We start from the raw sequence: 16,888 nt of genomic DNA, 5'->3' as shown, positions 1-16,888 counted from the left end.
TGGCCGGGAGCAGCCACTGCACTTCAGTCTGGGCGACAGAGTGAGACTCCAACTCAAAAAAAGAAAAAAAAGAAAGGGATTGGCAGTAGCCAGAAACTGACAGTAGGGGGCACATAACATCAATAAGGGTACTGATCCTAAACCAGGTGAAGTGGGGACCAAAGAGAGGCCCAAACTTCACCTGTATGATGACCACTTATGTACGTAATCCTGAATTGTACTCCATATCTTCAAAATAAAATTTAAAAAAATTCTGTATTTCAAGCATTGTTTATCTTACCAATGTGTTGATATCACTATTCTGAAAGTAAATAACGATACTGTAATGTATATAACACATCTTTTAAAGTTGATGAGATTTTTTACCTTTAAAAATACTCCTATCACAGCCAAACCATTTTCTTCCAGTGCTGCATCCTCAAAGTTTTCATATTTGACTGCATTCCAGTGCACCAAGTGCAGCTGAAAACCATTAAAAGAGAGTTAACACAGGTCTGCATAAGACAACTCCAAAATAAAACATCAGCCTCATCAACATATTACATTGAAACACATTTGCTTGCCCCAAATAAAGCTACTGAGAAAAGCATATGACAATCTGGCATAAAATGAGATAGAAATAAAGAACAGGAAGAAATTTAGGCACAAGCAACAACTAATATTACTTTGGAATTGAAGGACTTACTTGGGTAGAAAAATAAAATTCATATAGCAAAGTGACATTTCAGAGAGGGATCAACATTTGTCCATTCCCATCCTGATTTGCATGAAGTACTAAAATTCAAAATCCAGTAGCGTCTAAAGGAGAGATACTTATGTTGGGAGAAATAGATTCTCTCAGTGAAAATTAGGCCGATATTAAAGACAAATTTCTTCTTTGAGGAATAAACACTTTTATTTTTATTTATTAATTTATCTATTTTATTTTTTTATTTTTTGTTTTTTTTGAGTTGTAGTCTCACTTTGTCGCCCAGACTGGAGTGCCGTGGCACGCTCCCGACCGCCGCAGCCTCGACCCGCTGGGCTCCAGCGATCCTTCCGCCTCAGCCTTCCAGGTAGCTGGAACTACAGGCGCACTACCATGCCTGGCTAATTTTTTATTTATTGTAGAGATGAGGTCTCGCCAAGTTGGCCGGGCGCGTCTTAAACTCACGGGCTCAGGCAATTCACTCACCTCGGCTTCCCAAAGCACGGGATTACAGGCTGAGCCACCAAGCCCGGCCTCTATCTATTTATTTATTCATTTAGAAATAGGGTCTCACTCTGTTGTCCAGGATGGAGTGCAGTGACACAATCATGGCTCATTGCAGCCTCAACCTCCTGGGTACAAGTGATTCTCCTGCCTCTGACTCCTAAGTAGCTGGGACTACAGGCACACACCACCACGCCCAGCTAGTTTTTGTATTTTTTGTAGAGACGAGGTCTTACTATGTTGTCCAGGCTGGTCTCAAACTCCTGGGCTCAAGCAATTCTCCTGCCTCAGTCTCCCAAAGTGCTGGGATTACAGATGTGAGCCACCACGCCCAGCCAACGCTTTTATTTTTAACATAACATTTAAAACTAAATTAGGAAAAAAGTTGTAAGAAGAAATTGTTTCCTTCTGATCTTCCTGTATTTCCATACACATCCTTCCTCATCACTCATAAATGAATCATCACCCAGCCTCATCCATCACTCATAAATGAATCATCACCCAGCCTCCCAAGTGAGATACCTCAAGGTCATGGTTAACTTCGTCTTCTGCTCTCCTGAAGAGGACCCACCTCAACCTGTTGTTTTAATATCAGAAACGCTTTATGAATCTTGTTCTTTTTCTCCATTTCTATTGCCACAGCCTCCATTTAGGCTCTCGCCATCTCTCACTTGGGTTAATACAACCTGTGGCTGTGTATTGTTGCCTGGGTTATTACTTTAGGCTATCATTTGAGCCCACCTGAGTATTTTGGAATAATTCGGTTTCAGAATCTTAAGGTTCATTTCAGCTATATTATTTGAGATGAGGGAAGTTATTATTTTGACATGTCTAAGCTAAGAATGATCAGATATGCCCCAGAGAAAGCTATTCAGTATTTATAGGAATCACCTAATTATTTCTTATTTCTGATAATTTCTTGCAACCAGAAGCACAGAATTATCCCCACTTCTCTGCAGCTGTCACTGTACCTGACCTTCTCAACATACCTCTGCTGGGTAGCATTTGCTGTCCACGGTGTGCTCGGAGCCCCAGGCATCAATGGCCCCCCAGTGAAAATGAAACTGCTTCAATCGGTAGGTGTGTTCCAGGGGTCCTCCCTTGATCACTGAAATGACACATCCAACAATTCAGGGGACGATTATTTATGCTGTGAGGGAATGAGAGTGAAGGTCAAATCTGCGATGAGCTCTCTATGTGAACTATCTTAAATGGAGTACTGTCTTATACACAAGTGTTTATAAATTTGATTTCCATGCAGTCAATGCACATCAAAGGGCAAGACCAACGAAATCAAGATTTAGCCACATACCAAATTACATACAATTGTGAAAGGCCAATTCTCAACTTGTTTTTATATTCTGTATTTATTGTGTCCAGTTTTCTTTTGGGTGCAATAAAACACAAATTTCTCTCAGCAATTTATCCAACCTGATCTCATAACACTGAACTATGGGGAAAACGATTCTTTCTTAAACACTGACATGCTGCTTTTAAATTTTTTAAGATACTAGTATTTCTTTCCCTTTTACTTAAATGGTATAGGAAACTTGCAAGTCAAAAATTATCACTTGGGAGATGTTGGCCAAAGGTTACAAAGTTTCAGGTAGACAAGAGGAATAAGTTTTCAAAAATTTATTGCACAGCATGGTGACCATAGTTAATAATAATGTAGTGCATATTTCAAAATTGCTAAAAGAGCAAAATTTAAATGTTCTCACTGTAGGGGCCAGCCATGGTGGCTCATGTCTGTAATCTTAGCTACTTAGGAGGCTAAGGCAGGAAGATCACTTGAGCCCAGGAGTTCAAGGCTACAGATTGCTCCACTGAACTCCAGCCTGGGCAAGAGAACAAGACTCCATCTCCAGAAAAATAAATATAAATTAAATGCTCTTACTACAAAAAAAGAGATAAGTATGTGAGATGATGAATATATTGTTTAATATAATCATTCTACAATGTATATATGTATATCAAAACTCGCATTGTACCCCATAAACATACAATTATTGTCAATTAAAAAAAGTATCACCCATCTCCCTTTGGACAGAGTTAACAATATGAGGCATCTACACACTTTACCAATGGCCTTGCTCTATGGATAATAATAAGTACCTTTTGTTTAGACAAGACTTTTCTGGAATTAGTGAAATCAATACATTATAGGAAAAATATTCAGATAAGATTTTATTTCATTTTTATTTTTTTATTTTTTTGATTCCAAGTCTTACTCTGTTACCCAGGCTGGAGTGCAGTGGCACACTCACGGCCACCACTGCCTCGAACTGCTGGGTTCAGGTGATCCTTCCACCTTGGCCTCCCAAGTAACTGGAACAACAGACATGTACCACCACACCTGACTAATTTTTAAAATTTATTGTACAGACAAGGTCTTGCCAAGTTGCCCAGACTGGTCTCGAACCACTGGACTCAGGCAATCTTTTCGCCTCCGCCTTCCAAAGTGCTGGGATTGTAGGCGTGAGCCACCACACCCAGCAAGACAAGTTTTTAAAGTCACTCTTCCTCGAGTTTTGGGTTATGTTGATTTAGTTTTTTTGAATTTGCTAATGCTTATTGATTCATTTCTTCCATCTGATCAGACCCTGGAGAAGTCTATACATGGTCAAACCAATAAAGTAACACTAAAACCATCCATTCCATTCATCATCATATCTTTAGAGTTTAGTACATTAGTTGAGTTTTATGTACTCAAATGATCAAGTACAATTATCCCGAGGACCAAATATGTCATGCAATGGTTTGCAATGTATCTTACCAGTTTTTGAAAAATCCTCACATAATTTCCTACCCCCCCCCCAAAAAAAGTTTTGTAAGAAGTAAGTGAAGACACGACATTTTTATTTTGGGGGGCAGGGGGATACACAGAATAATATCACATGATTTACTAAGTAAATGAGAGGATGGTGCTTATGTGTGCCAAAATAAAAATAAAGTTTCCCAAACATCTTATTTTTCTATGCCAGCTCCAGATCATGAGCATAAGTTTCATAAATATTGAATCCAATTTGTTGAATGAAGGTGAAATTCTTATTTCAAGGGCCCAGAGCAGAGACAAAAGCCAGATTTTTCTTTCCTATCCCTAGAACAACACTGGCAACGTTTCCTGGACCCTTACTGTGTGTCTCCTCCAAAGATGATGAGCAGGACAGAGAGGAGATGTCACCATCAGGTGGCTGAAAGAGAAGGCGGGGACAAAACTGGTCTTCAGGTGTGTTCTGATTCGCCCACACAGCGTTGATTCACATAGTACTAAATATATTTTTAAGTTAGTCACCAACATTTAAAGCTGGACACTTTCATATAAAAATCCACATTTCCAACTTAACTTGTGATAATGAAACACCCTGGCCAAGATGGGCACACAATCGCCCTATGCAACAACAGGTTGGGTGGGAGAAATGGCCTCCCCCTTCAGATAGGCCCATCAGTTCTTCACCATTATTATTGCTGCCATTTCCTTCAAAGGTTCCCTGGCCTGCAGGTTCACCTACATCTGTACCCCTGAGAGAGAAGAAGTTAGAGGTTCAGGAATTTGACTCGGGCACTTGCTAGCTAGAAAAATCATTGAGTCTCTATCATGTGCTGGGCACCATACCTATATAAATCATACATAGAGGAGAGGCGAGATGGGGGTAGTATTCTACTGTCTAATATGGTTTAGAGTATGTACTTAGGGTTGGTCTCCCCACCACACTATTAGTAAGCTCCTTAAAGGCAGAGACTATCCCTTCTTCCTCTTTCTATTCTGAGCACCTGGAACAGTGCCTGGCACTTAGTAGATGCAAATGAAACCAGGATGAAAGAAATAGACTGTCAAGTGGCTGTCAGGTCAGTTAACTGGGATGCCACTGGTGACCTCAGCAAGATTAAAGGAAAAGAATAGAGTTGGGCGGGGCAGACAAATAGAGGAAAGAAGGAAGTACAGTCATCAAGAAATGGGGCAAAGAAGGGAGACAGAAGACAGCGAATTTCAATTTGAGAGCACAGGAGTCATAAGACATAGCAAACAAATATATACTTATGGATTTGAAGTTATTGATATTTTGTTCTTTCTGTGCTCTGAGAAAGGATTAAACTTGTAAAAAAATCAGATAACAAACATAAAACATCTAGCATAGAGTCTGGCTCAAAGTAAGCTACCTCTGTAATATTCACTCCCTTCTTTTGCTTTTCAGTGTGGAAGTGAAGGAGCTGGCAGAGAAAGGGATGAGGAAGAGAAGGGTTAGTACACAGAACTCACACAAATACAAGTAAGTGCAGGAAATGTGCACGAGGAGGGTTTTGGGGTAATGGAAATTGGATTATAGTGATGGTTGCACAACACTGTAGATTTCCTACAAATCATTAATTTTTTTTTTTTTTTTTTTTGAGTCGGAGTCTCTGTGCCCAGGCTGGAGTGTGGCGGCATGCTCATGGCTACCGCAGCCTCAACCTGCTGGGCTCAGGTGATCCTTCTGTCTCAGCCTTCCAAGTAGCTGGGACCACAGGAACACGCTACCACACCTGGCTAATTTTTTGATTTACTGTAGAGATGAGGTCTCGCCAAGTTGCTCAGGCTAGTCTTGAACCCGTGGGCTCAGGCAGTCCTCTCACCTTGGCCTCCCAAAGTGCTGGAATTATAGGTGTGAGCCACCACACCTGGCCTAAATTTTTAATAACAGTTAATGTGGGACCAAATATAGGGAAGGAGAACTTCCAGCATTTGTGAAAGCACTCTTACTAGGTTCCCTGTAGTAGTGTGAAGTGGAGAGGGATGAGGCGGGAAGCATTCTGAGGAGGGGAACAAAGGGACTCACCACTTGCTTTTCCTCCTTGATGTCTATTGACATTGTCAACAAGAGGAATTCCAGAGGAGGTGGTAATTTTCAGGGATCATTCCTGTTGGCCTAGGGCTGTGCCCTTTCCCACAATATTTTGTATCTTTCACTTACACTCACTAAAATCAGTAACTCTGTCTTACTCGGGGAAACCAAGTAACAAAACAATACCCAGCAGAGAACTGGTATGAGATGCTCACATATCTTCTCTTATAATCCTATTGATTTCTGTAAGGTAGGCTGTGTTGTTCCCTCTTTCAGTCCAGATGTTTGTAATTTGAGTCTTTTCTCTTTTTTTTTCTTGGTCCCCCTAACTAAAGGTTTGTCAACTTTGTTGATCTTCCCAAAGGACCAACTTTTGATTTCATTGGTTTCTACTTTGTTCTTTATCATGTCCTTCTTTCTGCTTGCTTTGGGTTCAGTTTGCTCTTCTCTTTCTAGTTTCTAAAGATGGAAAACTAGGTTATTGACTTGAGAAAGTTCTTCTCTATTACAGGCGTTTTCATCCATAAACTTCCTTCTAAACACTGCGTTAGCTGAATCCCATAAGGTGTGGTCTGATATTTTTGTCACGTCTTCCTTAGGTCTTTTACCTTGCACTCTATTTCAATCTTTATAAAGCGCTCTATAGTAGCATTTTTTAGTATTTTTTTTAATTTTGAAATTTACAGCCATTGATATTTATCAGATCTTTACTTTTCTAGAATTTTTTTACCTTTCTTCATTTCTAGGATGTCTTTGCTTTCTTTTATTTTGCCTTTATTTTTAATGTTCACTCCCTCTTATTTTTTCCTTTGAATGCTATCGATTGTTTTGCAACAGCCTGGAGAAATACCAATGAAGAACAAGCAGGAAATAAAAGGTAGTCACTGAAGTAGAAAAAAAGAGAGAGAAAGAAAGTTAGGTACTTATTAAAGACTGATGGTATCTCAAATAATTATCAAAGCAAAATTAAAAGGAACTATCGGTTTTAGTTCTCAAACAAGTGGAAAATTAGTCACTTCTCTGCAATTTTTCTTGCATATTTTGTAAAAACAGTGGAAGACTGACTCACCTAAGGAAGATAGAATCAAGGGATGATTTAGTCAGTTGGGTTTGTAGGTATCTAAACAGCTATTACTATTTTTAAAAAATGTGGGCCGGGCTCGGTGGCTCAGCCTGTAATCCCAGCATTTTGGGAGGCCGAGGCAAGTGGATTGCCTAAACCCGCTTAGCCAACTTAGTGAGATCTCGTCTCTACAATAAAATAAAAAATAGCCGGGCATGGTAGTGCACGTCTGTAGTTCTAGCTACTCGGAAGGATCGCTGGAGCCCAGAAGGTCAACGCTGGGGTGGCCATGAGCATGGGTGCCACTGCACCCCAACTCAAAAAAAAAAAGTGAGCTGTTTCCACTGAGAAATTACCCGTGCAATGAGTGGATAAGAATTCTTGAATCTAGGCTGGGCTCGGTGTCTCAGCCTGTAATCCCAGCACTTTGGGAGGCCGAGGCGAGTGGATTGCCTGAGCCCGCGGGTTCAAGACTCACCCGGGCAACTTGGCGAAACCTCGTCTCTACAATAAATAAAAAAAAAATTAGCTGGGCATGGTAGCATGCACCTGTAGTTCCGGCTACTTGGAAGGCTGAGGCAGAAGGATCCCGGAGCCCAGCAGGTCGAGGCTGCGGTGGCCGGGAGCAGCCACTGCACTCCAGTCTGGATGACGGAGTGAGGCTCCAACTCAAAAAAAAAAAAAGAATTCTTGAATCTATTGTTCAAAGAAAAAGAGAAGATAAATAAATAAATAAATGAATAATTAAATAAAACAAACAGCTATTTGCCAAGAAAACTCTTGGGCTTAACTTACTTGGTTAAGAAACTCACTAAGCAACTTTCTAGGACTTCTAACTCAATGAAGCAATGATATATTGGCAAAAGACAGAACCTAAATTGTCAAGGGTTTTAAAAAAGCTGATTGATACCTGGGATCCTCAGAAGAAAGAAGGTTGCCAGGGACCTAGATGGCATTGAGACATGAAAGGACTGCTATGCTATCCAGTGTGAAGGGATGAGAGTTGGTGACCTATAGACTCAGTCTGCCCATTATTTTTGCTCTGGGGGACAAGTAGAACTCACCAGAGTGCCAGAAAGTCATCTGGAACACAGGAATTTAGCTTGTTGTTTTGAAGATTTATGGAATCTTTATATACAATGTAATATTATGGGCTTCCTATTGAGATGGGGCACAGGCTAGAGTTTTGGGGAAATTAAGAAAAATACCTATGATGATGGGTACGCTAAAAGCCCAGGCTTTAACACCATGCAAATATTCACGTAAAAAAACTGCACTTGTACCCCCTAAATATATATATATATATATATATATATATATATATATATAATTTTTCTTTCTTTTTTTTTTTGAGTTGGAGTCTCACTCTGTCGCCCAGACTGTAGTGCAGTGGCCGCTTTCGGCCACCGCAGCCTCGACCTGCTGGGCTCCGGTGATCCTTCCGCCTCAGCCTTCCGAGTAGCTGGAACTACGAATGCACACTACCACGCCTGGCTAATTTTTTGATTTATTGTAGAGATGAGGTCTCGCCAAATTGCCCAGGCAGGTCTTGAACCTGCGGGCTCAGGCAATCCACTCACCTCAGCCTCCCAAGGCGTGGGATTATAGGCAGAGCCACCGAGCCCGGCTATAATTTTTATTTCCTATCTTTTTAATTATTTCCTTCTCTAGCTATTCCACCAGCAGACCCAGAGGGCCTTAAACAAAGCATGGTGCATATACTGCTGATGGCCATGTGAGATGGTTTTATGTGGTACAAGGTTTTACTTTATGTTCTATTACGTTACGTGAATTTGAAACAATATAATGAAACACATTATCCTGTGAATTCAAAGATACAAAATTTGAATAAATAACTTTATGCAAAAAAAAATGTCCATGAATCTGGGGGGGAAGCAATTCCTTCTTGACTTGAGATATGTAAGATGCTCAGGGGTTTGGGGCTTTGTCATATTATAGAGGAAAAAGAGGGAAATGGGAGACATGGAGACACCTAAACCCTTAAGGACAGACTCAAATACTTTCTGAATCACAGTGGAGAAGTATGTCAGAGGGAAGAGAACCAGAGACACATTAAGTCCATCATAGGATCAATTTGTTTGCAGTTAGGCCAGAGGGCCACGTCTAAGTATCAGAGCACCACTAGGAGAATGCAAAGAAAACAAAGACACAGTTGAGAATCCCAGAGCCAGAATAAATGTAGAAGTCAACATTTACATTTATACTTTAAGTTATACTTTTTACTTTTTTATCCTTTTTTATGAACATATTCCTCATATTCATGAGAAAAAGCAAGTTTCCTTTAGATCAAGATTGTTCAAGCTCGGCTCTATTGACCTTTGAGGCTAGATAACTCTTGTTAATGCTGTTCTGTAGGATCTTTAGCAGCATACCTGACTGACCCACTAGATGCCAGTCTCACTCCCCCCAGGTGGGACCAACTAAAATACCTTTAGATGTTGCCAAATGTCCCCAAGTACCTGCAGGGCTGGGGGAGATGTGGAGACAGACGGCAAAATTGCCACTGGCTGAGAACTCCTTTAGATACATCATTTCAAATAATAATTATTTCAGATGCATTAGGACTATCTGATACTATCAAATTTAGTTTAAAAAAATAGGAAAAAGAGGAACCTGTATAGAATACATCACACTGTATGTTCCACAGACACTCAAAGTTTCAGGTAAACTTTGAAATCATTCCAGGAAGGTTAAAAAACAAGAAGACTCAAAAGCAATATTGTGTTTCTTACTCCCAAAGGGGAAATAGAAGGAGGGGGACAAGGGTTGAAAAACCACCCATTGGGTACCACGCTCACCACTTGGGTGACAGGCTCAATAGAAGCCCAAACCTCACCACCACACAATATACCCATGTAAAAAACCTGCACATGTACTCCTTGAATCTAAAATAAAATAAGAGGCCAGGCGTAGTGGCTCATGCCTGTAATCCCAGTGCTTTGGGAGGCCAAGGTAGGGGGACTGCTTAAGTCCAGGAGCTGGGCATGGTGGAACATACCTGTAGTCCCACCTACTCGGAAGGCTGAGGTGAGCCGTGACTGTGCCACGGCACTCCAGCCTAGGTGACAGAGTGAGACCCTAACTCAAAAATAAAAAATAAAATAAAAAAATAAGGCCGGGCTTGGTGGCTCAACTTGTAATTCCCGAGCTTTGGGAGGCCGAGGTGAGTGGATTGCCTGAGCCTGCGGGTTTGAGACACTCCCCGGCAACTTGGCGAGACCTCATTTCTACAATAGATAAAAAATTAGCCGGGCGTGGTAGCACACGCCTGTAGTTCCAGCTACTTGGAAGGCTGAGGCGGAAGGATCGCCGGAGCCCAGCAGGTCAAGGCTGCGGTGGCCGGGAGCGTGCCACTGCACTCCAGTCTAGGTGACAGAGTGAGACTCCAACTCAAAATAAATAAAATAAATAAATAAATAGTGTTTCTTTTAAACTAGGTAGGTAACATTATTTCTATAACAAAATTACTACAACATAAATTTCAATTTCTCTAATATAGGACTAGTCGTTGTAACCTAATGCACACATGAATATCTTTTTGCCCCAATTCAAGTGTACTGAAGTCTGGTAAATTAAATTTGATTAAACAGTATGACTATTTAATATAAAAGTTCTTATATAGTCAGCAATCAGAGGACAAATTAGTGCATATTCAATATACACATGCAAAATAAATTTTTGGCAAAACTTCAATTTTATATCTTATCTTCTATACCAATTAGAGAATCTATACATAGAGATATATGCATTTATTAATAAAAAATACTACATATACTATTTGAAAAAATATGCATAAAAACTAGAAGGAACTTTTTCATACATTCAAAAGTAAAATCAGACTGGGCACAGTGGCTCACATTTGTAATTCCAGGAATTTGAGAGGCCCAGGTGGGTGGACTGCCTGAGCCCAGGAGTTCGAGACCAGCCTGGGCAACATAGCAAAACCTTGTCTATACAAAAAAATAAAAACTAAGAAAATTAGCCAGGCATGGTGGCATGTACCTGTAGTCCCAGCTACTTGGGATGCTGAGGTGGAGGGAACGCCTGAGCCCAGGAGGTTGAATGAGACTCCAACTCAAAAAAAAAAAAAAAGTAAAATCAATGAGTTCCATGCCACTGCTAACCAAGAGGTCAATACTATTAGGGAGGGAGTTTGAGGTGTCTAGTGTTGATACGACACTGTTCCTTTAACTCCAGACAAGACCACCAGATCTTGCTCTCACCTGATTTATCCGTAGAATCTTCAAATTCCACAAGGAAAGAATACCCATTATTCCAGATATGGAGGCAGGTGGTTGGGTCATAAGAGATGGTGAGTGGTTTTAAGTCAGGATCATAAACACTGTCCCGCCACCGGATGTTGATAGGCGACTGTCGATCACCTCCTGGAACCAGGTCCACACTCTCCCAGAGTGGATGCACTAGAAGAAAGTAGGTCAGGGCTATTATCAAGACTGTCCACCATCTAGCATCACATGAGGCAATCCCACTTCTGGAGAACCTGTCAAGGCTAATGAAAACTAACAGTCATAGAAATTAGCTACTGTGATGGTTAATTTTAGGTGTCAACTTTACTGGGTTAAGGTCTACCTAGAAACCTGGCAAAGCATTACTTTGGGGTGTGTCTGTGAGGGTGTTTTCAGAGGAGACTAGCATATGCATCTGAGTGGACTAGGTGGGAAAGATCCAGCCTCAATTTTGGCAGGTACCATCCAAACTGCTGGAGGTCCAGAGAAAACAAAAACATAGAAAAGGCAAATGTGAGCCGGGCTCGGTGGCTTAGCCTGTAATCCCAGCACTTTGGGAGGCTGAGGTGAGTGGATTGCCTGAGCCTGTGGGTTTGAGACCCACCTGGGCAACTTGGCGAGACCTCATCTCCACAATAAATAAAAAATTAGCCGGGTGTGGTAGTGCACACCTGTAGTTCCAGCTACTTGGAAGGTTGGGGTGGAAGGATTGCCGGAGCCCAGCAGGTCGAGGCTGCAGTGACTGGGAGCAGCCACTGCACTCCAGTCTGGGCGACTGAGTGAGACTCCAACTCAAAAAAAAAAAAGAAAAGGCAAATGTGTTCATCCATCTGCTGGTGCTGGGATACACTCTTCTACCCCTGTCCTTGGGCAACTTCTGGCTCCTCGGCTGTTGGACTCCAGGACTTACACCAATGTTCACTGAGTTCTCAGGCCTTTGTCCTCAGAGTAAGAGTTACACCATCAGCTTTCCTAGTTCTGAGGCCTTCAGACTTGGGCTGAGCCACACTACCAGTACCTCAGGGTATCCAGCTGGCAGATGGCCTGTTGTAGGACTTCTCAGCCTCTGTGTGAACTTATTCCCCTAATAAATCCTCTCTCATCTATCTGTCTGTCTATATATGCTATTGGTTCTGTCTCTCTGGCGAACCCTGACTAATATAGCCACTTAGGGCCTTAATCAATAGTCTAAATCAGAGGATAAAGGCAGGTCAGAAAGCACCTGGCAGAGGACAACATTTTGCCGTCTTGAAAAACCAATACTTCTCGTTCTGCCTACTAAGTTCACCTAAACAAGTGCAATCCGTCCTGTGATAATAGTGTAATGCATGGAAATTAGTGCCATGTGGAAACAAGCTATTCACAAATGAGTTCATTTTCTTCACTGATAATTTTCTAAGTCCCAACCCTCAAACCAGCTTTTTTTTTCTTCTTTTTATGAGTTGGAATCTTACTCTGTCGCCCAGGCTGGAGTACAGTGGCACATTCACGGCCATCCCAGTGTCAACCCGCTAGGCTCCAGCGATCCTTCTGCCTCAGTCTTCCAAATAGCCAAAACCACAGGCGCGTGCCACCACACCTGGCTAAATTTTTGGTTTATTGTAGAAACAAGGTCTCGCCAAGTTGCCCAGGCTGGTCTTGAATCCCTGGACTCAGGCAATCCTCTCTCCTCGGCCTCCCAAAGTGCTGGGATTACAGGCTGAGCCACCAAGCCCGGCCCCAAAACAGCTTTAAATACAATGACAAATTAATTCGAATATCACTAACAGACTTTTTTGCAACAAAGGAATGGGGGAAGAACTTTTGGAAAGCACTGTCAGTTTTTGATTGGTTAGCTAGTAGAAATAAAGCTTGTGTAGCCTGCATCCCAGATAATGCTCACCCCACCTAAGTATGCATGCTGAGTTTACTTCTTATATAAGCAGACTCTAAGGACTAGGCAGTCATCCCACAGAACCTGGGTAGAATATCAGCAATTGCTAAGGTCCCTGGAGTTTGTGGTATGTCACATGCATGTGTACATTATCTATTAAGGTGTACACATACAATTCATCCCACATAGGCACTGATGACATCGCTGATGCTGATTTTCTTCTACAGTCAAGCACCAGGTCTCTGAATCAAGTCCCTGATAAATATCAGCAGACTTACTCATAACATAGATAGGCCTGTTGAGACATCCATGGGTGATCTGAACCCACGTATATCAATTTGAGGTGGTTCAGTTATCTGTCATTTAGAAGTAGCACAGATGGGTAGAAACAACACCAACAGAAAAACTAGGAGAAACAAGAATCTGGAGAAAGCATTTCCAACAACCCTCTGCATCTTGCTCCACTGCTAAGAATGAGTCTAAGGATATGACTAAGGGGGCTATTTTGTTACCCAGTCAAATCTCCTTGTATGGCAGCATCATCCTCCTATTTCTATAAAAAACAGAAACCTGCCTTGGATTTTTTCTGACAGAGGAGACAGTCCTCTTCCTTCAGTAGTTGCTCAAAGCTGGGAGTCAAGATCTTAACCTTGACGTTTTTTGTTTTGTTTTATTTGCAAAAGTGCTCCAGCAATATAGACAAAGATCTCTCCTGAGAATGTCTAGATCAGTGATTCTCAACAGACCAAGCCATTCAGCCCCCTGAAAAACATTTGGCAATGTCTGGAGACATTTTTGGAATGCAAACTTGGGAAAGGGTGCTACTGACATCTAGTGGATAGAGGCCAGGGATCCTGCCAAACATCCTGCACCATCCACGATGGACAGGAATCCCATAAGAACGAATGCTCGTGTCCAAAATGCTAATAGCGCCTAAGTTGAGAAATCCTGGTCTAGAGCTAAAGGATGTATGTAAACTCAGTGGGGTTTTTTTTTTTCTTTCTATTTTTATACATAATGCAGTGCTCTCATCTCTGGAGAGATCTGAACCCAACATTTTGGGTTTTTTCCCCTTAGTATAAAAGAACTTGTGAAGAACAAGAACTTACTGTGAAGAACAAGAACTTACTGTAAAGAACAAAAACTTCCTGTTTCAGAAATCTAAGATGGAAAATGCATATGAACTGGCACAATAGCATCATATAATCTTATTAGAATGCAAATTTCTTGTGGGCAGGAGTCACATCTTCCTTTTTTGTTGCTCTGTAGTGTCTTATTAAACATATGCCCTTTAATTTATCCAACTGCCATTGTTGGGGGAAAAACTATATTGGATTCAAATTGTGTTAATTTTAAATTTCTAGAAAATCCTAGAATAGCACTGATTCTGTTTCAAAGATTTCTGGCACAGAGACCACACATCTTCCCCTCTGAGATACTCAGACTGTGGCTGATAATTTGAGAATTCACACCTTTCAAAGCCAATTAATGAAGATTTCCTGGGAACAGCAGGAAAGAACTGGAATGACCCTTAATGATTTCCCGCTTCCTTCAGGAAATGGAAAGTATCAACTCTCACACCCATGTAAACACCAGCCCAAGAAAACTGGGCCTATTCCTTCAATCGCTCTTTAATGACCATAATGCTGCTATCAATTTATGCCCTTTGGTTTGCAAGTTCAGCTTCCAGAAGGTTTTCTTTCCTCCTACTCACCTCCTCCTTTATTAACCCAGACCATCTAACCTACTGAGGCATGGAGGTCTTGGTCACTGTCCCAGCTTTTTGCCAAGGGCTTATTTTGCTAAAGATAATCTCCTACTTTTCTTTTTCCCTCCCCTTCTATTCCTCCATTTAAGCAAAAAGCAAAAAACAAACAAACAAAAAAACAGACTGAAACAATTTCCTGGTAGCTGCTAAAATTTTCCCTAAAAAATAGGAAGATGATTAAGTGTTCTGACTAACAGAGGCTTCATTTTCAGGTTTTTCTTGTATAAGGAAAATGAAATACTAGAGACAGTGATTGTATCAACCATGATTTAAGTGAGCAAAGTCACACTGTCATTAAGAAGGTGTCAGTCATCTGTAGTTGATGAGCAACAAAAGCCCTTTAGAAGATTCTACATTAATGATGTACTTGATTTTAGTTCTTGTTTATATGAATAGTCCTAAATTTGATTTGTTTTATGCTTTAGCAATGTCTTAGTCTTAGTCTTTGGCTGCTATGACAGACTATCATAGGTGGTTCATAAGTAAGAACTTCATTTCTCCAAGTTCTGGAGCCTGGGAAGTTCAAGATCAAGGCAGTGGTAGATTTGGTGTCTGGTAGTCATCTTGCTTTCTTCACATGGAAGGTTCAAGGGAGCACTCTGGGATATCTTTTATATTAGGAACTAATCCTATTTATGAGGCCTCTACCCTCACGACTTAATCACCTCCCAAAAGTCTCACTTCTTAATACCATCACCTCAGGGGTCATGATTTCAACATATGAATTTTAGGGTGACATCTCCAGCTTTGACGTTGTCCTTCTTTCAGTCCTTGAAACATGGAGATTTCATTCCTGCCTTAGTCCCTGCATTCCTGCTCCTCCTCTACAGAAATCAAGTCCCCCTCATTCAGCTCAGGGTTGGCTCCCATTATCTTTAGGGACCTCTTCAGCAATGTTTTCTCTGGCTACTGTCTTATAATATGATCTCCTCATGTTATAATTTTAAAATTTTAGCACTCTAATTTTTTTCTTTCATGACATTTATTACACAGGTATAGTCATGATGATATGCATATGTGCTTAATTATCTGCCTTCCCCACTTCTTTGTAAGCCAGCTGGCTTTCCATCGCTACTTGTGGTTGGAATAAGTAAAATGAAGAGCAGCTAAGCACAGTGACTCACGCCTGTAATCTAAGCACTTTGGGAGGCCAAGGTGGGAGGATCATTTGAGGCCAGGAGTTCAAGACCAGCCTGGGCAACACAGTGAGACCTCGTCTCTATTTTAAAAAAATTAAAAAAAAAAAAAGATGAAGAACTTCACTGAAAAGGTTTGTGCTATATATATGTGTCTCTCCAAAATTCATATGTTGAAATCCTAGCCCCCAAGGTGATGATATTAAGAGGTGAGGCCTTTGGAAGGTGACTAGGTCATGAAGGCAGAGCCCTTGTGAATGGGATTAGTACCCTCAAAAAAGAGGCTTGGGAAAGCTCCCCAAATCCTTCTGCTATGTGTGGATGCAGCAAGAAGACGCTATCTCTGAAGCAGAGTACAAGCCCTCATCAGACACCAAATCTGCCAGCACCCTGATTTTGTACCTTCCAGCCTTCAGACACATGAGCAATAAATTTCTGTTGTTTATAAATTACTCAATTGAAGGTATTTTGTTATAGTAGCCTGAGTGGATGAAGACAGTTTACTTTTCCTTATTGCTTTATTTCCTGTTAGTCCACTGATCACCACCTGATTTTTTCTATTTCTTTTTTTTTTTGAGTTAGAGTCTCACTCTGTCATGTCACTCAGGCTGGAGTGCAGTGGCACGCCCATGGCCACTGCAGCCTCGACCTTTTGGGCTCAGACGATCCTTCTGCTCCAGCCTTCTAAGTAGCTGGAACCATAGGCATGTGCCACCACGCCCGGCTAATTTTTTGATTTATTGTAGAGATGAGGTCTTGCCAAGT

The 16,888-nt window shown here is 41.2% G+C and overlaps 1 protein-coding gene across 2 annotated transcripts in view; it reads right to left on the bottom strand.

Moving 5' to 3' along the window:
• CA5B (carbonic anhydrase 5B) overlaps positions 1-16,888 on the bottom strand; it is a 55,546-nt gene that overhangs the window by 6,711 nt on the left and 31,947 nt on the right. For both annotated transcript variants that reach the window (XM_021715823.1, XM_008064622.2), the window contains 3 exons: positions 11,323-11,520; positions 2,182-2,300; positions 367-462 (listed from right to left, as the gene is read on the bottom strand). In XM_021715823.1, coding sequence (XP_021571498.1) covers positions 367-462; positions 2,182-2,300; positions 11,323-11,520 — 413 coding nt within the window. The remainder of the gene's footprint in view (positions 1-366; positions 463-2,181; positions 2,301-11,322; positions 11,521-16,888) is intronic.

The sequence above is a fragment of the Carlito syrichta genome, unplaced genomic scaffold (genome assembly GCF_000164805.1).
Source record: "Carlito syrichta isolate Samal-C Ts95f unplaced genomic scaffold, Tarsius_syrichta-2.0.1 Scaffold307764, whole genome shotgun sequence".
In the NCBI taxonomy this organism is placed as follows: Eukaryota; Metazoa; Chordata; class Mammalia; order Primates; family Tarsiidae; genus Carlito; species Carlito syrichta.
The sequence above is the reverse complement of the archived record's forward strand: the minus strand, read 5'-3'. Positions and strand labels throughout refer to the sequence as shown.